Source organism: Oculina patagonica, chromosome 14 (genome assembly GCF_052425735.1).
Source record: "Oculina patagonica isolate OP01 chromosome 14, crgOcupat, whole genome shotgun sequence".
NCBI classification, from domain to species: Eukaryota; Metazoa; Cnidaria; class Anthozoa; order Scleractinia; family Oculinidae; genus Oculina; species Oculina patagonica.
Window position 1 is genome coordinate 19,769,364 of NC_135771.1, and position 24,517 is coordinate 19,793,880.

The 24,517-nt window shown below is 40.5% G+C and overlaps 2 protein-coding genes across 2 annotated transcripts; one reads left to right on the plus strand and one right to left on the minus strand.

The window, feature by feature from the left end:
- The first annotated feature begins 695 nt into the window (after nt 1-695).
- On the plus strand, nt 696-9,016 carry LOC144638837 (uncharacterized). The gene is made up of 6 exons (XM_078498123.1): nt 696-1,165; nt 3,110-3,372; nt 4,283-4,394; nt 5,053-5,178; nt 6,723-7,241; nt 7,841-9,016. Exons 1-6 carry the CDS (start codon nt 1,084-1,086, stop codon nt 8,176-8,178), a joined length of 1,440 nt encoding a protein of 479 aa, XP_078354249.1. The 5' UTR covers nt 696-1,083; the 3' UTR covers nt 8,179-9,016.
- A 2,122-nt stretch (nt 9,017-11,138) lies between these two features.
- Nucleotides 11,139-23,253, minus strand: LOC144637592 (uncharacterized). Its single transcript, XM_078496656.1, has 7 exons — nt 22,987-23,253; nt 19,198-19,653; nt 17,787-18,093; nt 16,429-16,525; nt 13,076-13,331; nt 12,212-12,670; nt 11,139-11,452 (listed from the first exon to the last, which is right to left on the minus strand). Exons 1-7 carry the CDS (start codon nt 23,243-23,245, stop codon nt 11,139-11,141), a joined length of 2,148 nt encoding a protein of 715 aa, XP_078352782.1. The 5' UTR covers nt 23,246-23,253.
- Nucleotides 23,254-24,517: the final 1,264 nt, after the last annotated feature.

A 24,517-nucleotide genomic window follows, 5' to 3' on the forward strand; every position in this document is an offset into this window, starting at 1 on the left:
TTTGTGTTACTGCTTCAAATATCTTATCGAAAGAAATCTTTTCTAACAACACCACACATCTAAAACACATTTTGAAGTTCCGCTGAATTCCACTGAATCGCTTAAAAGATGTAAGCTTTTGCCCATAGCTTGTGAACTTTAAATATCATTTTCTCAGACTCGGATAAGAAATTGTTGTACCAGAATTATTTCCACCTTATTGCAAACTTTTTTGTTACTGCTTCAAATATCTTATCGAAAGAAATCTTTTCTAACAACACCACACATCGAAAACACATTTTGAAGTTCCGCTGAATTCCACTGAATCGCTTAAGACGAATTTACAAAATGGCTACACGTGAGATTTTTCCTATACCTTGTGAACTTTGAAATTCATTTTCTCAGACTCTGATAAGAAATTGTTGTTGGTGTTATCACGGATAATTACTTACATCTTTACCTTTTATTAAGGGTAGGAAATAACGCAATAGGATTTAAATTATTCTGGAAATTGATTTTTGTCCAACTTTAATAAATATTACTCGACTTCCTAGTGGATTCCGTCTTAATTAGGTTAACAATAACTCTGTGCATGCGCTGTAACTCTGCGTGCGATTAAGCGTATCGTTTTCTTATTTACCCAGGTTAATGTGGACGGAAAATTTTATACCGCGTTTTCAAATTTCCCCGGGTTAATATGGACAGGGCCTGAACCTGGCTTATTTTAACCCGTCATGTATAGAACAAAACGTATGATTACGTGACAGATCAGTGAAGGTCTATTAGAGAAACAGATGTCTCTTATTCCTGGTGTGAGTCAGTAGGCATTGACCGTTTGTTTTTCGCAATGGATCTTAAAAACAAAAATTGAAAAATAAAACTTAAGATAAATAATTGATTATTGTGATTTAATCTTTTGCTTAGACAATAGGTCTTACGCGATAAAACAACGATAGCAGGTAAAGTTCAATTCAGACCCTAAGGATTCAGTAACGATTAACTGCCGCGTTCGAAACAGTTACATGTATCGGCTCCTTGGACAAAGTGCTGCATTGCCAATAAGTGATTCTACTCTCCAAAAAGGCCGCATGCAAGCTTGTAGAAATGAAACGTCCGTCTTTCCCAGTGTTATTGGCATTTGTTTTCTGGGTAGGCTGGTTCCTTTGCCTCGCAGTTGCTCAACAAGGTATTTACAGTCTGGTCTAAATCAAACGTTTCATTTAGTTGAAAACTGTTCGTGGCATTCCTTTACGTAAAATTCTTGTCCGAAAAAAGAGCAAAGTTTTCTTCGTTTGTTTGCTATAGCTTTCTCAACGAGCTTGACAGAATATGATCAACAAAAAAATCTCTCAATAAAGAAAACTCGATTTAATAGGGTATTCGATGGAATCTATAATTAATTCCAAAAGTCACCAAAATTTACGGCTTTCACTTTTACAGAAAGGTTTATTAATATGCTATTATTCACCCCTAAATAACTATTGTACGACCCGAACTGAAATTTTAAAAAATCTAACAGCACACGCATGCTTTAGTTTTCGATACGTTTTGACGGCTTTAGGAAATCTGATTTAAAGAAAAGCAGTCTTGCAGATATTGGTCATGTTATGAAGGGTGAAACCAATGCAAAATTCGACTTCAAAATTTTGCTAAAAACCCGAAAATTTGCAAGCAATTCAAACACGTTTTAGAAAGATACTCAGATTAAATGTGACGGACGAATTTTTTTATGTTGATTTTATGCGGCTAACTGATTTTCGAAACGCAAAAAAGGCGCCATATTATTCTCGCATTTCTTTCTTTCCTTCCTTTCAAAACTAATTTGTTTCTAAGATCCGCGACTAGCTTTCGTTTGAATATTTTGGCAAAGCACAGGGCAATCAAAAGTGAACTGATTATGTAACTAAAATGCAAGCTGTGCCAGTTTTAGTGACATGGAAAAGAAATGAAATATTTAAAAATAATTATAAGTCAAATGACCTCAAAACTACAGTTTTCTTCCACGATATATATTTTAGCAGTCTTTATAAAAGATTTATTCTAGAACAAACGAAAGGCGAATTTCTATGAATTTATGAGGTGCGCCTGCCGAGTTTCAACGTCAAGTTTTCCAATTCAAAGAGAGGTCTTATTAAATGATTACACTGCTAGATAATTCTAAGGACATGACAGATTACGTAATTCAGTAGAGGAGAAACTTATTTCAATACCTCTTATTTATCGTTAAATTGTGTAAAAATAAGGCGTGATATTTCTACTGGAATCTTCTGGAGTTATTATTTAACTGTAACTGACCTCTCGGTTTCATTTTGAGCTCCCTCGTGTTTTTATTTTTCAGTCTGATTTTGAGTTCCCTTATGTTTTACATGTAACTTTTTCGTTTCATTTTGAGTTCCCTCGTGTTTCTACCATGTTTTGACTTTTTCATTTGAATTTGAGTTCCCCCAAGTTTTTAATATCTTCCCACTTTCATTTTGAGTTCCCTCAATTTTAATCTCTCCGTTTCATTTCGCGTTCGATGTCTCCATTTTAAGTTCCCTCATGTTTTAACTTCTTCGTCTCATTTTGAGTTCCCTCTTGTGTTGACTTCTGCGTTTCATTTTGAGTTCCCTCCTGTTTAACTTCTCTGTTTTATTTTGAGTTCCCTCGTGTTTTAATTTTGCCGTTTCATTTTGAGTTCCTCCTGTTTTAACTTCTCTGTTTTATTTTGAGTTCCTTCGTGTTTTAATTTTGCCGTTTAATTTTAAGTTCCCTAATGTTTTAACTTTTGCGTTTTATTTTGAGTTCCCTCGTGATTTAACTTCGCCGTTTCATTTAGAGTTCCCTCTTGTTTTAACTTCTCCATTTAATTTTAAGTTCCCTAATGTTTTAACTTTTGCGTTTTATTTTGAGTTCCCTCGTGTTTTAACTTCTGCGTTTCATTTTGAGTTCCTTCTTGTTTTAACTTCTACGTTTCATTTTGAGTTCCCTCTTGTTTTAACTTCTCCGTTCATTTTGAGTTCCCTCATGTTTTAACTTCCCCGTTTTATTTTGAGTTCCCTCATGTTCTAACGTCTCTTGTGTATTACTAAGCTGTATATGTGTTTTCAAGCTAATGTAATAAATCTCTTATTTTCATCATTTTTTGCAGGCCTCTGCCGTCATCTTAAGTTTTCCTCTCTGATAGACGGATATGCTTTACAGGGTCACCTGATCAAAAATATTTCTTTACACGCGAGTAGAAATGTAGTCAGTACCTGTCGGGATAGGTGCACCATGGAAAAATTTTATGTTTCCATGAACATCGGTCCACCAATAAAAGACACAGTTACATGTCAGTTAAGTGATTCTGACCACATTCAACACCCTGGAGATCTTAAACCATTGGAAGGCTTTCGGTATAGAGGCACTGATGTGAGAATTCTGTTGGAATACTCTCAGACAAATTTTTGGGCGCGGCGCGCTTCAAAGAGCTGTTTTTTAATTGAGTGTCGAAAGTCATCAGTGTTTGCATTGGTTTTGCATGACTACGCTAAGTGATTGGTCACGCAATTTTAGGCATTTTCGGCACTGACCAACTGGTCATAGAATTAACTGAAATATCACAATAACGGCTTAAAACTGTAGAAGAACTCAAAAGAAACACAGAAAGACCAAAAGGGGCATGGATGGGCAAAATTCGAGAAGATTAAAACGGATTGCGTTCGGGTAAACTTGAAAAACGTCGGCCCGACTTTTTTCTTTTATTTCAACGCTATGATAATACCAAAAGATAGGCGAGACATTTTGGTGCACTGAAAAGGCACAAAAATACTACTGGCAGAAGAAAAAGTGGGAAAAATGTCGTTGACCCATTTTATGCAAATTGGGGGACTTTTTTACAATGCTCGAAAATCATCCTTGTTTGATATGTGGCCGTGATTTTGCCAATAAAAGACTTTAGCTCTGCCAATTTGAAGTTTAGAGCTCTTAAATAACGAAAATAAATAAAATTACCTTAAATACCGTGACATAGCCACTTTAAAAAATCTCGCGCCACTTTCTCAGCCAATTAGAAGTAAAACCCAAACTAATCGTGACTCGCGCGCGCACGTTTTCCCGCGATTCGTGCCGGCTACATGTATTTGCTTCGCGTTTTGATTGGTTCACTGGATTGTCTGTGTCCTTTGTGATTGGTCAAAGTGATTACTTTGGTTTTGGTTTTACGCCACTCAATCAAAAACTGCTCGTTCATGATTTGCAATTTATATGCTTTAGTTAAATTTTATACATTAAGGTGATAAAACATCAATTAAAATAACCAGGCCTTTTTTATTTTCATTAGAACTCGTGCTCCAGTAACCCATGCCTCAATGGAACTTGTCTAAATGGATTTTCAGACAAGAAATACATTTGTGTGTGCCGACCTGGTTACACAGGGGATCAATGCGAAAAAGGTAAGACAGTCTCAAATAATAACAATCTAAAACCTAAAACTTTAAAAGTCAATAATCAAGAGAAGTAGTAAACACCATATTAATAGTGAAGCGCACAAGTGACGTCATGACTCAGAAAAGCTAGACTCAGACAGACAAAGCGGAATGGCGAACGATTCTCCTAAAACATTTTGTAAAACAGCCGGTGTTCCTAAAACACTTAATTCAAACGAGGGGGGGAGGGTATTTAAAAAACCGACTTTTGAAGGGTAACACAATTACTGGTGTCCCAGTAGTTTTCATTGTGGCCCTAAATCCCCAATTGAATTGGAATTTAGAAGTGTTGGTTTTTGTGGAGGGAGGAAAACCAGAGAACCCGGAGAAAAACCCTCGGAGCAAGGACGAGAACCAACAACAAACTCAACCCACATATGACGCCGGGTCCGGGAATCGAACCCGGGGCACATTGGTGGGAGGCGAGCGCTCTCACCACTGCGCCATCCCTGCTCCCCATCGTTTGCATTCTATTTTTAGACCTCGCGCGCTTCGCTATAATTTTGGAAGTGTATTAACTTGTCAAAGAAAACGAGACCAGTATTCCCCAAACGGACCGATCAAGCTACGGTAGTTCAAATAAAAGTATTTATTATAATGTCTTTTACAAACTATCTTTGTTTAGATGCAAACGAGTGCGCTACCGGGACCCACAATTGTAGTTTTAATGCCATTTGCAATAATACAGAGGGATCTTACAACTGCAGTTGTAAGGACGGATTTCTTGGAGATGGAAGAAACTGCGTTTCTGGTAACTATAACAATACGTAAATTAATCGACCACATTTCTCCAAGGTCTACACTCTTAGTAAAAACCCAGTCCTTTATATTGGAAATCCACGAATCTGATTGGTTCTCCTATTGTTTTCTATTTAAAAAATAGAGGCCTTCTGTCGAGGAACTATCGGTTGATAGTTGCCACGCGGAAATTTGATGTTCTTAAAACAAATAATAACCCGAGAAGCGGAGATTTTTGTTTCAAGAACATCAGCTCTTTAAGGGACAACTGTCTGACCGATAGTTCCGAGACAAAAAAACTATCGTGTTTATTGTTTACCACTAAATTTTCTTCTGCGCGCTCTTTAATAAACGAGCATCTTAAGTTGTTTTTTTTTTCGTTTTCGGATGAAAGACTTGAAAGCCGAAGTGAAACAAACGAATCGAAACAGACTGGAAACACACAAAATTCGGAGAAATTTAGTGGCTACACGGACGAGTACTGTATATTCTTTTTTTCCTCGGACGGGCACTGTGTGCTGATAGTGTCTCTCCCCGGCCGGGTAAACACTATCGCGTCACGTGATCAATTTAAACCAATCAGAATTGGAGAAAATTTAGTGGTGAGCTATAATAGTTGATAGTATACGAGTGATTCAACCAATCAGATTGCCAATCGTGCTTGTGGAACCCCGATATAACGATATGCCAAGGGAGCAGTGAAATTATATCGTTATATCGAAACTCCCGATATAACGATATGGCCGTAAAATAACCAAAAAAAAATCGTTATATCGGGGTGAACCTAACAAGTACTTTTTACTGTATATTAAAGATGATTTCCAGTCTGTACTGCGCAATCTCCGCCTGCAATGTTTGTGAGTCTCACAAACAGAAGAATGTTTACTAGCAAAAATAAAAATTCCGGGACAAAACTTACCTTTTTCTTCATTATTAACGCCAGATATCCTTGCAAAACAATAATAACGAGTAAAAGAAGCTCGACGGTATTTCAAACGGACGTTTTAGCTCATCGTAGATTCTTGAACGAAACGATCCGTAATGGCGAACTAAAAAAACTTCATTTACGTTGTCACCGAAGTGTAACGTTTCAACGAATTCAAAACTAAAATGAAAACAAACCGTGAGTCTGCGCAGTACAGACTGGAAATCATCTTTAAAGGAGGATAAAGTTGATAAAGAGGCTACAACACAGTATAATTTTCGTATATCATCGTACAAAGCTGTTTACAGAAACGTTAGAGATTACTCGATTACTGTAATGTAATTGCACTTAATTCAATGTTTTGCTTAAATTGTGACTGTGTACTGTGTATATCGTTAAATCTGGAAAGATTTAACGTTCGGTCCGCTAAACGTTATATCGGGAGTATAGTTATATCGAAGATCGTTGTGTCGAGGTTCTATCCCACACATTTTACTGTAACTTTTGCCGGGACATAGAATGTTCATCGTTATACCAGGAATATCGTTATATCGGGGTTCCACTGTAGTAGAATTCAACTAAAACTCAATATAAACACAGAAAAATTTTTCTTTTTCTTTAACATTACTTAGCGTACAATCCTGTCTTTACAAATCTCGGTGTTAGTGGAAGGAATGGACCGACATCACTTGGTAGTCACTACACAGGTCAGGCTCAAGACGGTCAAGTTACAGTGTCCGGTGGTATTCAACGTTGGACTGTCCCCGAAACTGGTAACTACAGAATAGAAGCAGTAGGAGCAGCAGGGGGGTACGATGTATATGGTAACAGTGCTCAGTACCGAGGAAGAGGTGCAAGAATGATTGGAACTTTCAGCTTAACAGCAGGTGAAATAATTCAAATTCTTGTTGGTCAAGAAGAAGGAATCAACACCTTCGGCCATGCATCTGGAGGGGGTGGGGGTACGTTTGTATTGAAAGGAGATAACACGCCTTTGATAATAGCTGGAGGCGGAGGGGGAGTGGAGGCTCCATACGCAAGACATGCGGGATGTGATGCGAGTACGAGCACGGCGGGGAATCCTGGGTACCAGGCATGGTCCGGAGGGATTAATGGAAAAGGTGCAGACATTTCGGATGGTCAAGGTTCAGGTAATATTGCGTGATCAATTTTACTTGAGCAAAAACTACATCAGTTTTGACTTCTGACAAGGAAGAAAGGAAGAAAGAATTAGAAAGGCCGGGAGGAAGGAAGGGAGGGAATAGGAAGTAAGAAAGGAAGGAAGGAAGGAATGGACGATTGGAGGGAGGGAGGGAGGGAGGGAGATTGAAGAAAGGATTAGGTAGGTAGGTAGGTAGGTGGGGGGGGGGTAGGTGGGTAGGTAGGTCGCTAGGTAGGTAGGTAGCTAGGAAGGTAGGTTGATAGGTAGGTAGCTAGGTAGGTAGGTAAGTAGGTAGCTAGGTGAGTAGGAAGGTAGGTAGGTAGGGAGAAAGGTCGGTCGGTAGGTAAGTAGGTAGGTAGGTAGGTAGGAAGGTAAGAAGGTAGGTAGGTAGGAAGGGAGGGAGGGAGGGAGGGAGAGAGGGAGGTAGGTAGGTAGGTAGGTAGGTAGGTAGGTAGGTAGGTAGGTAGGTAGGTAGGTAAGGAGGGAAGGAGGAATGAAATAGAAAGTAGCATAGCATTCAGGTATAATTCCGACCACTTCATCATGTGAAATAAGTCAAATGTTTTTTTTTTTTTACTTTTTTTAAAGGTGGTGGCGGTGGCGGATTTTACTCCAGCGGAAGAAGTTCATCTCATTTTGGTGGTTCGGGATATGGCGGTGAAGGGGGAAGGGGATTTCTTCAGGGAGGAGTGGGTGGAAGAGCTCGGAATAATGACCCTGACGGAGGTTTTGGAGGAGGGGGTGGTGCTTATGGCTCGGGAGGGGGTGGTGGAGGGGGAGGAGGGTACTCTGGTGGAAGCAGTGGAAATGGTGCCAATGATGGCTGTGGGGGAGGGGGAGGGTCTTATAATGCCGGAACAAATCAGCAAAATGAATGTTGTTATAAATCATCCGGTCATGGTCAAGTTACGATTACTTCATTGTAGAAAAATTATGCCACAGGCCAATGCAATTTTTATCATGTAAAAACATCTGTTTGAGAATTGTTACGAAAAAAGTTAAAATCATCATAGCAATTGCCATTCCCAGACAAAAAACCACATATGAACCACTTACTAATATAAATGCATGTTTAGATAGTTGTCATCATCTTTTTCTTTCACGCTGCCTTGGTTTTCAACTAGCGCAAATTTTCTCGAAAATACACAAATCCTTTTCGTTTGTAAACGTCTCACAATTGTTCATAGTCCAGTCCCTGAACTCTCTCTTCTCCGCTCTAGACCAAAAAGTTTCACCGTTTCACGCCATTTCTACGTAAACCCCGTGGTATGAGCAGTTCAATTACTTAGGAGCATTAAGACCTAAATCCTAAGGCTTACATTTTAGGAGGAGACATTGTGAAGACCATCCCTCTTCCATTCCGAGGGATATACGGGCGGTATATATGCGACCCTGTTATAGCACGTCAGATAATTTGTTTGTCACTGAACACTTCACTTGACATTTTACTCGTAATATGCACTGGTAGAATAAGACCCCGTCCACACAGACTCGGGTTAATTTGAAAACACATATTTTTTTCTCCGGTTAGGCCAACCGTCCACACTAAAACGGCGTTTTCGGTCACCGAAAACGGGGCTTTTCAAAAACGCTCACCAATGAAACGTATCGTTTTCAAATTTACCCGGGTTAATGTGGACGGAAAACATTTGAAGCGGTGTTTTCAAATTTCTCCGTTTTCAAATTTACCCGGGTCAGTGTGGACGGGACCTAAAAATGCGGGTAATCTAGCCTGGAGATGTAGAATAACAAATTTAGCGCAGATTACGTTTACTATTAACCTTTTAGCATTTAGTTCTAGGTTTCAGTTCATGATTAGCAAATAGGTATTACACTTCGTGATGATATTGGTGTAACTGTCGTAACTCAAATTAGGATTAATAAGTTAGTACAGTATGTGGTCTTTAAGGGGAGGTTTTTTTGTCGAGAAAAATTTTGGGTCTGCTCCAATCATGGGGAAAATTGAGGTGAAAACTCGATAAAAGACTTAACATCTTGGAATTCTCTCGGAAAGCGCGCGCAGTTTTTCGTACATACATTTTGCCCAAAAATTATCAAACGAAAGGGTCAGCAAATAAGGTTTATCAATATTCTGTGTTAAATAGATGAACCACTGGGTTAAACATGATCCGGGCTAGCTCGGTTTGCCGAGACGACTTCCAGCCCGGTATTACATGAGCCAAGCCAGGCCGGGATGGACTAGATACAAAACAAACGACGGGTTAAATTTAGCACGAGAGATTTTGGCGCGAAAATGAGTCGGATGACTTTTTCCCAGCAATTTAGTGTTTTTTTTTTTTCTCACCTTTGTAGCTACATGAGCTGCTTTTTCTGGAAATCCTATGAAGAAAAAAGAATATGGGTTTTTTGTGGTTGTCGGTGTGCTCGGAAGAGAAATTTAATGCTGACCCGATGAACGTGATTGCATAGAAAATTTTTAGCCCGGCTAGCCAGGATCCCGGCATCGCGATACTGGAGTCTCGGCTAACCGGCTGGCCCTGTTGTCACATAATTGCAAAGTTGTTTTTTGTTGCGTTTAACAGTGTTTAACAGACGTGCATGCCGAGATCTCGGCAAAACCGAGCCAGCCCAGCTCATGTATTTTCTGAGGCTTATGTAGTTCAGTTGCTGCTATAGATTTTAACTACTACTTAGTTGGTGAAGACGGGATATATTATCAGTTCTTACAACACTGTAATTATAGGGTAATTATCCATAAACAAGCGATGCGGTCATAGGCGGCGGAAGCGTATAAAATTGTTTTGTCAAGAAATTCCGTCTCGTGAATGAGTTCAAACATCTCCGAAACTTCCTTGGAAGTCTTCGGGAAACGTAGCCTGCGAATACAGCCGCCTCTCATTTGCGCCGGGACGCGAATGAGATGCGGCTGTATTCGCAGGCTACGGGAAACTTCGTTTTTCTTCGGAAAATTTCAAAAAATGATCGGAAACGTTCGTATGGTATTCGACCAACAATCGGAGAATCATTGGAAATCTTCGGTCTAGTAACAGCTCAGAATACAAAAAGTTGCTAGAACGGAAAAAAGTTGCTCGAGATATGAAAACCTGCCGAGTATTTTTGGGACCGTCTTAGCCCCCCACCCCCCACGTTCCAAAGCGCTCCGCCGCCTGTGGCGGTAACGACTTTCGTTTACACGGCGCCGATGGGGACAATGCTCGAAAATTATCCTTGTTTGTTATATATGTGGCCGTGAGTTTGCCAATAAAAGAGTTGCACAGCAAATTTGAAGTTTGGAGCTCACATTTTACGAAAAGAAACAAAACACCCTTTAGACAACCGGTCTGGGAATGCGGCACACATTCTCTTAGTGCGGGTAGTATTCCAGGCAGCGACAGAAATGGCCTCGCAGGAAATCCGTTCTTCTGTTCAAGTGTACAACATATGAATTGATATTAGAAGCCCTCGGCTGTTCTAAGCAAAGCGTACAATAAGCCAAAGTTTTAAACTAGCTTTCTATTCCGACAGAAATCTTGCTTTCGTTTTCTAGTATTACCTTTCCCAAACCCTTTGGTCAAATATTTATTTGGTCAAATATTTATAAGCCTTGTAGTTTTTGAAAGAATGGGAGATGGAAGAATATTTGTTGCAGTCAAACAAAAGTGACTTAAGAAAACTTTATTAAAAAAAAATCGTCTTTTCTTCGTCTCGTTATCCTACTGAGTAACAAAATTTTTTATAACAATTACTGAATCGATCAACTGTTACATGTAAACAAAATGAACTGAGATGCGATGCGATGCCATCGTTTGCGAATTACATAGTACAGTTGTATTTCAAGCACAGAGGGCCTTAATGGGGTTGCGGCATATACATTTAACGGTTAATATTTTCGCTTTCTTACAGCTAACGATAAAGTATATGTTCTTTACTTTTCAAAGCCAAAAACTTCCATTTCACTGACAGTAAAGTTCTGTCCTCCTGTGAAAAACGTGGTAGCATTCTGACCGGTTGGGCACTGGTACGCGTTGTTTAACTTCAGTCCCCCGTTATTGGAATTTGGTGCGTTGGGAATACAAAGATCGTGGCCATTTCCAAATGTTGGCCCATAGCCGCTGTGGCAGTGGATTGCATTTTCTTCTTTTCCCTCTACCAAAGGAATCTTTGTTGGTGGCAGGCGGTTTGGGTTAACGAGGCTGAACAGGAAAGAGCCTGGCGCTTTCTTGTAACAAGCTCCAGAAGCTAGCCAACAAAAGAAATAACTGATTAACATCATTCTCACTGAGAATATGCAATAGACTACAGATTCCTATCCTGGGAGTCTTTAAACCCACAATTTTTGCCGCAAACGTTAAAGGGGTTATATTTTAGGTAATTGTGTTTATTTTCAATATTATTAAAGAGCTCTTAACTTCGAATTGGCAGAGCAAAAGTCTGTTATTGGCAAAATTACGGCCACATAACAAACAAGGATGATTTTCGAGCATTGTAAAGGCCCGACTTTTTTCAAGTTTACCCGAACGCAATCCGTTATAATCTTCTCGAATTTTGCCCATCCATGGCCCTTTTTGGCCTTTCTGTGTTTACTTTGAGTTTTTCTTCAGGTTTAAGCCGTTATTGTGATATTTCAGTTAATTCTATGAACAGTTGGTCAGTGCCAAAATTGCCTAAAATTGCGTGACATAGCCCCTTTAAAACGTCATTATGCCTGTCTGGCAATAAACATGTGTGCAAAGGGACTGGTGACGAGCGCAAAGCGCGGGGGATCAAGGGGGATCATGGACTACTTTCGCTTTCGTGCATTCTTTTGCACACCCATTTTAACAATGCGAAACTCGTAAAATATTCCGCCTGTTACAGATTATTTCATTTGTTTATGTTTTTTTAATCAGAACTCGTGTTTTCGCTTTCTTTTCAGCAGTCAGCCCATGGGAAAAATAAATAGGTTTGTTTCGTTATTGTCACGTGTTGCAACTAGCCTAACAATTATTTACGCCTTACCCGGCTGCTCCCACGATTCCTCGGTATATCCTCCAAATATGTAATTTCCACTCTTGACGACTGTCACAGTTGGTCCTTTGTTATCACAACAAGAGTGAAAGTTGGCAGCAGCCCAGCCATTGCGCGAAGCACGGTATAACAAAACATAGTTATGGCTCGCGCTTGTAAGTGTATCCTTCAACCAGTCGATCAAGGTTTGGCGTTGATCTGATGACAGGATCGCTGAATCGTTGAAAGGTCTTGCTTTCAGCTCATCGAGTATTCCTTCCACTTGATAAAATTCGGCCTCGGTTAACAGCTCTCTTCGAACCACTTTGTCTTCAGGCACAACAAGTTGCCCAGTGCGAAGATAATTCAGGATATACCGGAAGTGAGTTCCATCGCGATCAATGAAGTAAGATCCATCCTCGCTTGGCTTTGTCTCAAATCTTCCAGAAAACATGGCGTGTAACATGGAACCTGGAGAAACATGATTAAAAAAAGCATAAGGGTCTGGCTAAGCGAGGAAACATTGTTGCGGGAGCATCATCGTAAAACTGAAAATGTTTTAATGTTTACCGGCCAAACACTTGTTTCCGCGTAGCTTAATCGTACTTAATCGACCGAGAAAGCTTATTGCAATGTTAGATTTTTCTCAGAATCAAGAAAATGTTTTTGAAGCTTTTTAAAAAGGTATTATCTTCCGAATCATATCTGTTAACCCAAGCCTTAAATCTTGGAAACATTTCCGGCTCTTCCCAACAATACTGTTTTCGCGTTAAGCCGACCCCTCCGTCAGAAATTGAAAGTGGTCTTCTTTGATCATATCGTGGTAGTAGTACTTAAATTTACTGTAGTTTGCTAAACACTGAAGATTCAAAATACCTGGATCCTTGTTCATGGTTGCCAAACTGGTCGAAAAGCGGTGGCCACCAACATTGAGATTCAACATTTTGGAGAAATGAATGTGTTCGAGCTTCTTTGCCACCTCGTCAAAAGCTTCCTTCTCCTTGCGAACTTTGTTCATCTCCCGCTTCAAGATGTCGAAAGCTTCCTTGATGTGTTGGTTAACCTCTCCAAGCGCTTCATCATCGGGAAAGGGAGAATTTTCTTCTTCTTTCGAGTTACGAGATGAAGACATCTTTCAAACAAAGAGAAACTGTTCTAAACACTGACTACGTAGAATATCGAGACACCCGAGTTGTTCTGTCTCTTTATTCGCTCAAACGGTCTGACCTCTTGATTCTTGGAACTTTCGATTTCACAGAAATATAGGGTCATGCACTGATTGGAATGTACAGACGCTATAAATATGTATGGCCTGATATGGCTTTTTATCAATTTTTGGTTACGTTACACTTGTCACGTTGCATATCAGCGAAGCTCTCAGATGCAACTAAGGCAAAGAGAATCGGTGTACAGTCATCTCTCTCCTAACGGACACCTCTATAAGACGGACACCTGGTGTTGGTCCCGTCCCTGCCGCTTTTCAGTCATTTTACTGTAACTAAGGGACCGGTCATTATTTATGTAGAGGGGGGGAGGGAAAAATATGTTGGAAAGGTCAAAATTTCTGTAAGGCCCCCCCCTCCAGGCCATATAAGTAGCAAGTGACCCCCCCTTCTTTATTCAATATTTACGTTATGACCCCCCCCCCTCACCTCATATCTTCTATTAAATGCATGTTACATACAATCTTAATTGCACACTTGTTCTGATGCACAAAGGCTGGATCAACACTTAGTCAGCCAAGGCTTCTTTGCTATGGACACTCTTCCAGCAATAGGGCAAATTTTGGAGGAGTTATGTGTATAGTAAACATACCTCAATTATTAACTCCTCAACTTTGGAAAAGTGATAGTTTTTACAAATTATGCTCTCATGGTGAACACAAATGTAATAACCATGCAAAATATAATCTTTTCCAATGATTTTCCTAAAGTGTAAAAGAACTACTTTCTTGTTGTTATATCATGTTTTATTACTTAATTCTTGGGCTATTGCAGTGATAATCATTTTGTAAAAAGAAATAATTTCAGTCAAACCAGATATTAAAGCAGATAGGTCTGGATTCTTTTAATATTTAACTAAAATTTGAGATAACAATGGAGTTTAGAGTGCAAACAGTATTTCTGTAAAATACAAATCACTATAAAAGTTGTACATAATTAGTGGAGTTTAAACAAAAGAAAACAATAGAAATAGCATAAAATTGTACAATTTAGCGTCACTGTTTCACTTATAGTGTTTGCACTCTTCTATTTAACTGTTTTACCCACCTCAAACTGCTGATCCCCCCCTAAACTTCTTTATAAAAAATTTTAGCCCCCCCCTCTTGCCACTCTGAAATAGCCTTGACCCCCCCTTCTTTTTTCCCTCCCCCCCTCTACATAAATAATGACTGGTCCCTAAACTCCCTATAAGACGGACACCTCTCTACGACGGACAGTTGGAGTTGGTCGCGAAGTGTCCGTTTTAAAGAGAGATGACTGTATATAGTACACAAATCAACAACCAGCCTAATCCTTTCACGATTGCGATTTGCGTTTGTTTGAATTTGCTCTGCAAGTCGTGGGGCATAGTTTCATTCTCGTCCTCAGAGCCACTTGTCCCTCTTAGCTGGTTGAGCCTGTGCACGTGAAACAAGTAGCTCTAGGCAGACATGATTTGATTGGCTGGATGTGAACAAAAGGAACAGCCAATGAAATAAGCCGTTTTAAAATCCCTTTGTTATACGAGTAGAAAACGGTTGATTTGATTGGCCAGATTTAAAAACTCCCTCTGTTAAAATCTAGCCAACAAATCAGGTGTCCCCAGAGCCTCTTGTTTCTCGTGCGCAGGCTCAGCCAGATATAAGAGGGACACATTCTCGTTCCCAGAGCCCGCGTCCCCTGCTGGTCTAGCGCGGGCTCTGAGAACGAGAATGAGAGGGACAAGCGGCTGGGGCTCGACCCACGCTCTGGGGACGAGAATAGGCATAGTTTTTTGCTTCCCAATCTCGTTCCAGTTCCCGCTTTTCTTTTGGTCACCGCCAATTTAAGAATGATTCGATTTAGCGCCCGGGGCGCTTATTTACTTTTGGCACCTCCAGGGAGGGCGCTTATTCGAGACAGGGCGCTTATTCGGGACAGGGCGCTTATTTAATTTTTTGAGAAACAACCAAATGTTCAAAACAAAACTTTAATAAATATTAAAATAACTAACAATAACAGAAACTGTAACAGTAACAAATTGTTGAAATTTCATTTACTTTTGAAAGAATCGTTCCTTTTTGCAGTTAATATATACACCTTATTCGATGGTTTAACATATAATACGCGCGGATATTTTGCGAGTTGCGTAGTATTTTTTCGAGCCCCGTAGGGGCGAGGAAAAATACGAGCAATGAGCCACTAATTTTTCCACTTTGTTTGGGCCAGTATTCCGTAAGTTTGTCCGCCCGTATTTTTGCCCTGTTCTACTGTGTAATAACGTGACATATTTTGCGCGTTCTTTTGCCCTAATATGGTAAAATGGCGCAATAGTGGAATAATAAGTCACGTTATTACACAGAAGAACAGGGCAAAAATACGGGCGGACAAACTTACGGAATACTGGCCCAAACAAAGTGGAAAAATTAGTGGAATAATAAATCCCTTATTCGATGGTTTAACATATAATACGAGCGAACATTTTGCTCATTGCTCTTATTTTTCCTCGCCCCTACGGGGCTCGGAAAAATACTACGCAACTCGCAAAATATCCGCGCGTATTATATGTTAAACCATCGAATAAGGTGTATATATTTTGCGCGTTCTTTTGCCCTAATATGGTAAAATGGCGCAATAGTGGAATAATAAATACATGTATGGTACGGTGAATGTTCATAAGTTTATCTATTCGACATCGATGACCTCAGTATGGGCATTTATCCACAATAGAGGCGCTTATTAGATAGGGGCGCTTATAAGAATGTCGAAAGAATGGGGGCACTTATTAGAATGGGGGCGCTTATTGGAATAGGGGCGCTTATTAACAAAAACACATTCAAAGGGGGGCGCTTATTCGGAAGGAGGGCGCTAAATCGAATTATTACGGTAGCTGTATTATGTTTTCCACGGCTTTTCTTTTTTTCTGCTATTTCTGCCAGTTCCGTCCTTTTACACTCTCGCTATTTTGCTTCCATCTGTGAAAGAGCCTCAACATCCAACCGTCCCCTCCTCTCGGCCTTTCTGTCCACCCACCACCTCCGCGCTTACCACTACCCCCTCCTCTTCGATCCCGATGCTTTGACGGTGCTGGTGCGATATATACAGGCACACAGAGGTCGAACCAGCAGGGTTGATCACCACCGAGCTGAAAAAAAAAATTTTTGGTTTCTCACGTGATTGTCTGTCCGTGCGTATGCCTGCACGACTCTTGTACTACGTGTGCACGAGTTGAGCCCCCATACCTTGAAAAATAAAGAAACGGCTAGAGTAAAATAATAATAACAAGGAAAATACAAGTGAAATAAAAGAAGATACAGTCAACTTTTTAACGGACACCTCTATAAGACGGACACCTGCTGTTGGTCCCGTCCCTGCCGTTTTTCAGTCATTTTACTGTAACTAAACTCCCTATAAGACGGACACCTCTTAAAGGCGGACAGTTGCAGCCGGTCCCCACGGTGTCCGTCTTAAAGCGAGTTGACTACAAGTGAATGGCTTTCTTGTCTGCAATACGCGATAAATCCACACCATAAAGTTGCTGTCGTTATTTTTAAGTCGGCACCGCGCTCAAGAACGAACGAACTAAACTAAACTAATTAAAACTAAAACTAAACTAAACTTAACTAAACTAAAGTAAACTAATATAAACTAAAACTAAAGTAACCTAAACTAAACTTAAATCAAAACTAAACTAATCTAATCTATATATTAATTCAGCATTTTTAGATTATAAAGCTGTGCTGCAAGGATAATTACGCAATCTAGCTATGATGCTAATGCAGATCCTCTCCTTGAGATGCTTGGATGGAACAGTGTCTCAGTTAGCCGAACAAAACAAAAGGCAGTTATCATGTTCAAAACACTAAACAAACTAACATCCCCCAAAAATGCAAGATGTTCTATGCTCGTGATTTTAACAACAGTATACGTAAGAGAAAACATCTTGCAAGTATCTAAACCGAGGACTAATTATCTTTAACGCAGTTTTGGTTATTCGGGGGCTATTCTTTGGAATGGACTGCCACCTAAATTACGTAAGCCATTAACCCTTACAAGGTTTAGAAAGGGAATCGATGATCGATATTCCTCAACGGGCACCCACACGGCAAACACGTAAAACAGTATTTTCAGATTTATTATACTGATGTTTTTATACCGTGTTTAAATAAAGTTTTGTCTAATGTCTAATGTCTAAGAATGTTAGCTGCGATTTCGGATACCCAATTTAACAAATCAAATTATGGATTCGTTAATACTGGCATCAATAACAATAACAAACAATAATCTGACTCCAAAAACTTTTATCTTATTGAATCATTCTATGTAGCCGTAACTGAGTCTGAGAAGTGATCATTTCTATACCATATTTCAGATCAGTCACAAAGTTAATATGCTTCAGTTCTTACTTCTTGAATCCAAAAACTTCCATTTCATTGACAAGAAAGTTCGCATTTCCTGTTAGAAATGTGCTACCATTCTGACCTGCTGGGCACTGGTAAGTGTTGCCCAGGCTTACGCTGCAGTAATTCCCATTTGGTGCATTGGCAATACAAAGGTCATTGCCACTTCCAAATATTGGCCCATAGCTACTGTTGCAACAGATGGCAGTTCCTTCTTTTCCAGTTATCAAAGGCATCCTTGTTGCAGAAAAACGACTTGCATTAACAAGGCTGAACACAAATGAGGCTGGTGCTTCTCTGTAAACCCCAGAAGCTAGGTAAGGAAAGAAATACCTTGATCAAAAAGCACTCATTCCCCAGATCCCATTGGTCATCCCTGTTCAGCAATGAAGTGTCAAGGTGGCGTTGGAATTATAGTTCTTTAAACTGGTCTTTGGGAAAGAGAATCATGTCAAGAACTGCAAAGGTGGGATTTTTAATCAAAAATCCAGAATGCAAAGAAAAGTTGAAAACAAGCTTACTGTGAATCTGTCCATATTGTGCCAGTCATGCTCTGTTCACATGTAACAACAGACAACAATTGGCAGGTGACAGTGCCCTGACATTTTTTTCTTTCTTTTTTTTTCACAATTTATGTTGCACCGACTCATGGAAATTTTGCCAAAAAACAGTTTGTTAGATTCTGCACGACCATGAACTAACCAGTGGATGTACATTGTACACTTTCACAGGGGAAAAAAGACCTGACTATATTCTCTGACAATTTCCTTGTTTACCCTTTAAGCCCCAATATCACATACAAAAAGAAAACTGACTGATCTCCATACATTTTCGTATAGTATTAGTTGGGAGAATTTGTTAAAAATAAAAGCAATTTCCATTGGTTGATCATTTTATTAATTCTCATAACCTTTTCTTTTGTATTGGTATTGTGAGGAGAAATTTGATGTTGGTTACTCTTGGGACTTGAAGGGTTATAAAGATAGCTGACTAAGGTAGAAAAATGAGGGGGTGCCGTGGCCTAATGATTAGTGCGTCAGACCCCGGTTTGAATGGTCCAAGTTTGAGCCCTGGTTGAGTTCACTGCATTGTGTTCTTGGGCAAGGCACTTTACTCTCACAGTGCCTCTCTCCTCCCAGGTGTATTAATGGGTACCAGCAAATTTAATGCTGGGGGTAACCCTGCGATGGACTAGCATCCCATCCAGGGGGGAGTAGCAATACTCTTAGTTGCTTAATGCTACAGAAACTGGGATGAGCTCCAGCGGTATGGGCCACTTGGTTTGACACAGCCTTTACCCTAACCTAATTATTAAGGTAGAAAAATGTCCATAATAAACCAAACAGGATCAAGGATGGTTTAAAGATTGAGAAAGATTGAGACAGCTCATTAACAGCTAATTTAAAGATGCCCTTACCACTTTCCCATGGTTGCTCAGTATATCCTCCAAATATGTAATTTCCACTCTTGACCACTGTCACAGTTGGTCCTTTGTTGTCACAACAAGAGTGAAAGTTGGAAGCATTCCAGCCGTCACGAGAAGCACGGTATAACAAGGTATAATTAAAGCTGGCACTTGTGAGTGTATCCTTCAACCAGTAGATCAAGGTTTGGCGTTGATCTGATGAGAGTATCACAGAATCCCTGAAAGGTCTTGCTCTCAACTCATTAATTATTCCTTCAACTTGATAATATTCAGCCTCTGTAAGCAACTCTTTGCGAACAATCTTGTCTTCAGGCACAACAAGCTGCCCAGTGCGAAGATAATTCAGGATATACCGGAAGTGAGTTCCATCGCGATCAATAAAGTAAGATCCATCCTCACTTGGCTTTGTCTCAAATCTTCCTGAAAACATAGCGTGTAACATCGACCCTAGAAAAAACATGGTAACAAAAAAATTCATTCAGACTAGACTGCATAATCAGCCCAAATTCCCAGTTATTTTGAACTGGGGCAGATATACCGGTAAGGGAGGTACTCAGAAACCTTCCCTGTGGAGTTGGTAGTTCCCGCCAAAAATGTACAAACAAGCACCAGTGTTATGTTATCGCAAGTTTGCTTTATGCCTGGCATATCCAATTGAACATTCGGTAATTGAACCCAATGGAACACCAATCGTTTGATTGGGTTCTGTAATCGAATAAAATCGAACTCACAATAAAATTAAGTCAATCGAACAAAATCGAACATTCGATTACCAAACAGTCGACAAGTGGAACAAAATCAAACGTCGATTACCAAACAGTTAACAATTGTACTCAATCCATCATTCAATCCAACGTTCAATTACCGAACTCCTGTTTGTTTATGTTGTGGACATTTTTTATGGTGCACCGACCGTTGATTATGCACCTATCAATGTTAAGCCCGAGGGGGTGGGGGTGGGGCTAACCACGGGAATTTGATCGTGAGGACGGTCCCCAGGGTAGGGATTTTGATCGAACGTGATGGCCCCAGGGTAGGGATTTTGGTCGTATATGAATCATATGATCCCCTGCAACGAATTGCGGTCGTTTCGCCCGATGAACCATTCGCCCGGAGACGATTCGCCCGATTTCTGAGTCGATTCGCCCGGAAAAAAAGTTGATTCGCCCGGACCAAGAGTCGATTCGCCCGGACTAAGAGTCGATTCGCCGGACTAATAAAATCCTGGATAATCCCTATGTTTTGATGGTTTAACTTATCAAACATTAAGCATTTTACGCATTCCTAATCACAGGCGGCCCTAGTTCACTGCGTGAATTAATCATTTATAAAGTGTAAGCGAACGTGACTCTTGGCTTCGAGCGGTGTTGTGTTACAAAGATGCGATTTATAAGGGTTTCTATGGGAACTTAGCGATTTTGATTCAAAAGGTATAAAATTAAATATTTTACGAATAAAAGCGACTTACCTTGTTTCCATGTTGTGTTCTTTGTTGTCTGCCTGCGTCTCAACCTCATTCCCAGGGCCTCTCTCTCCCCGCCCCCCAGGGAGTTCACCGCGGTCAAACGTCTCAGGCAGGTTTTTTTCCATTTCACCGTTTTTTGTTCAAATTGAAGTGTTATTACGAGCAAGGATAGATAAAAATAATTGCCGAGTGAAAGCATAATCCCATTTGCTCAGGTAAACCAGTGTTTTTACTTTTTAAATGTTTCGCATCCGAACCAAAGGTGTTTTGACAAATGGCACCGACAAGTCCGCATATCGCTATTTTCAAACACGTAAAACTTTTTTAGTAAAGCTCCAAAAAACTTAGTAAACCCTTAGGATACAGGTTATGTATTGAACTTTGAAAATTAAAACCTTATCTTTGCAGTACTTTTCTTATTTTTTGCATATTTCTGTCGTTTGACCGCGGTGGAACCAGGGAGAGAGAGGAGGAGAGAGAGACCCTGGGAACGAGGTTGCCTGCATCTCAGGTCGTTTAAAGCGTTTTCGGCGAGTTGCGCTGGCTGGTGGTGTTCTTAGTGGAAATAATGCGCTCAGGCCCTTCCCTGGCGAACGAAGATTTGTCAACACTGTTCGCTATGCTGTTTTACAGACGTATTCACATGTCTCGTGCAACGAGCTAGCGTTTAAAAAACAGCATAGCGAACAGTGTTGACAAATCTTCGTTCGCCAGGGAAGGGCCTGAGCGCATTATTTTTGTTGGCATCATTTTACCGTCACCCACGGGGTGTGTAAGTAATTCGAACCTTGGTTCACGAGACATCTGAATAAAGCCGTTATCGATGGCTCTCAACGGAAAAGCTTACAGATATTGGCGACCTTTAATGCTCTCTTCATGTAAATGGAGTCCGGTTAAATGGCTCGGCCGGGTAAAAGAACTATCGTGCGTGGTACACGTGAAATTTCGAGGCGATCGGAGGCCCTGAAAGGAATTTACGGCTGTTTTCCCTCAGCGGACCCGATCGGCTTAACAGCTTCAGTGCTCAACCTGGGTAAAAGATATATAGAGAGAAAGGCAATGGAACTATAACTCACTGGAATCGCGCTAAATCGCTCCAAAAACCACATAGGAAAAAGAACAACAGACAGAGGACTTCAGGTAGGGTTTTTTTTTTATTAAAAACTTGTTCGCATTTTTGAATTAACGTAGGAATCGTTATTTTCCATACAAATCCTTATAATTGCGCTGTTACGCAACGGCCGCCGTGACGCTCAAATAACAACACTCACACAACGCTGAACAAAGCTGACACGGTCTATATCTCCCATAGAGCTTGGGGTACCTGTGACAAAACATACTTGATTAACCTGGATTTTATTAGTCCGGGCGAATCGACTCTCAGTCCGGGCGAATCGACTCTCGGTCCGGGCGAATCGTCTCCGGGCGAATAGTTCATCGGGCGAAACGACCTGATACCCCTGCAACAAGGTTTGAAGGACATCTGACCCCCAGGGGGGGACTCCCATATTAAAGGGACAGGGATGCTCCTCGGAAATTTTGAAAAGAACCCCTAAAAGAGACCAATCTGGGCGTGTCTCAAGCTATTTTAAACCCCTAAAAGATACCAAAATTCTAAGAAAAAGAACTTATATTTGTATATTTCTTCGTGTGCAACCCTAAACGAGACCCTGATGGCTAAAAATATTGCCATTTTCTTGCATTTTCCCCAGAACACCCTAAGCGAGACCCAAAGTCTTAAATTTTTACCCCTAAGCGAGACGACGAGCATCCCCGTCACTCTCATATGGGAGTCCCCCCCCCGGGATCTGACCACCTTTCATTGCTCCCGGGTGGGGATTTTGACCAATTATTTTGTCCCAGGGGTGGGGAATTTGACTTTGTTTTATAGAAAATGTCAAAATCCCCACCCCTTGCCCGACTCCCCCCCCCCCCCCCTCGGGCTTAACATTGATAGGTGCATTAGTCAGGACTGCGTGATTTAAGCTTACTTATCAAGAGACGGGGGGATGTTATGCCTCGTTCTACAAAAGCTCCCGACACATGTACATGAAGTGGCCGGGTATTCTGAAGTTGCTCCTAGAGTTCGATTGTGTTCAATTGGTTCGGAAATCGGACTCACAGCAAAATAGATGTTCGATTTTGTTCGATTACCGAACCCAATCGAACGATTGGCGTTCGACTGGGTTCGATTGATTTTTGCTTCGATTTTGTTCGATTGGATACGCCGGGTTTATGACAATAAACTCTTGTTGCTCTAAACGTATTGTGGTTCTTGGTTACACACGAGCGGATTATAGATTTCAAACCCTTACCTGGATCGTTATTCAGTGTTGCCAAACTGGTTGAAAACAGGTGGCCACCGACATTCAGTTTTAACATTGACGAGAAATGGATGTGTTCGAGCTTCTTTGCTGCCTCATCAAAAGCTTCCTTTTCCATGCGAACTTTGTTCGTTTCCCGCTTCAAGATGTCAAAAGCTTCCTTGATATGTTGGTTCACTTCTTCGAGTGCTTCATCGCTTGGTGAACTGTCATCTTCCCCCGATTTGCGTGACGAAGAAGTTTTCGACATCTTTGATCGTTGAAGTTTTGATTGGGTAGTGCGTCATGTAAGCCTGCACAAAACATCCCCTGCTGCTCTCTCTGTTCATATCATGCACCACTTCTTTTGCCCAGGTTCTTTTGTCAGGCAAATTGTCCTATTATAACGTTGAAAAAGCACAGACTCGATCATACAGGCTAGGCCAATGCTAGAAAAAAACACAAAATGCTCAAAAAATGTATACTGTGCATGTATGATTTTGCTGCAGTATTTGCATTTTTTAGGTGTTTCAAGATTATTCCCTGGCCGTCATTAAAGGTCGTAAAAATCCCGCGGAAAAAGGAAGAACTCCCGTAAAAATAATTCTCCTGGGTTTGAATGGTTTGACTAGATTCTTTGATAAAAAGCCTCTTCTAATTTTTTTGCCACAACAAATTTTGAGGATTTAAACTAAAAAATCGTGGAAAACTTGAAAACGTCGTGTAATAAGGATCAGGAAGTCTATAAAAACATGAACAACAAACATATGTCTTCTTAACCTGCGATCAGTCGTTTTTTCTCTTTTTCGATTCTCGACATAAAACTAGTCAACAAACTTTGAAAATTTTGTTTTCCCTTTTGTTTATGACAAAAATGTCCTGGGAATCACCAAAAAGTTCCTCACGGTCGAAAATTTAAATCATCCTAAATCGCAGAGTTCGATAACGTCCGGTATTCTGTTGCGAATCGGTTCTTGTATAGGGGAATTTCTACGAGTTCATGTTTAGTTGTAGTGGAGGGTGCGGTGGCCAAATTGTTAACGCGCTGGACTCCGGATCGAGCGGTCCAGGTTCGAGCCCTGGCCGGGGTCACTGTGTTGTGTTCTTGGGCAAGACACTTAACTCTCACAGTGGTCCATAGTGCCTCTCTCTACTCAGGTCAAAATTGGTACCGGCAAACTAATGCTGGGGGGTAACCCTGCGATGGACTAGCATATCATCCAGGGTGGAGTGGAAATACGCCTAGCCGCTTCATGCTACAGAAACCGGAAAAAGCCCCGGCAAGATTGGCCTCTTTAATTTTAGTTAAACAATGAAATTTTTCTTATTATAAACCCACTACTGTTGGGTTTGTATTTTACGCTATTGCAACTTTCCAGATACTTTTAATGTTCACTTGATGATTGTGGAACTTGATATGTGTTTCATATCGTTGTGTTTAGCGAGTTTTAAGATGCTGTAAATGCAGCAAATTTTTCTCAGACGTCACGTCCCTTCTATAAAATAGATTGAAACGCAAAATTCCTTCTGACTTTTTTATAAG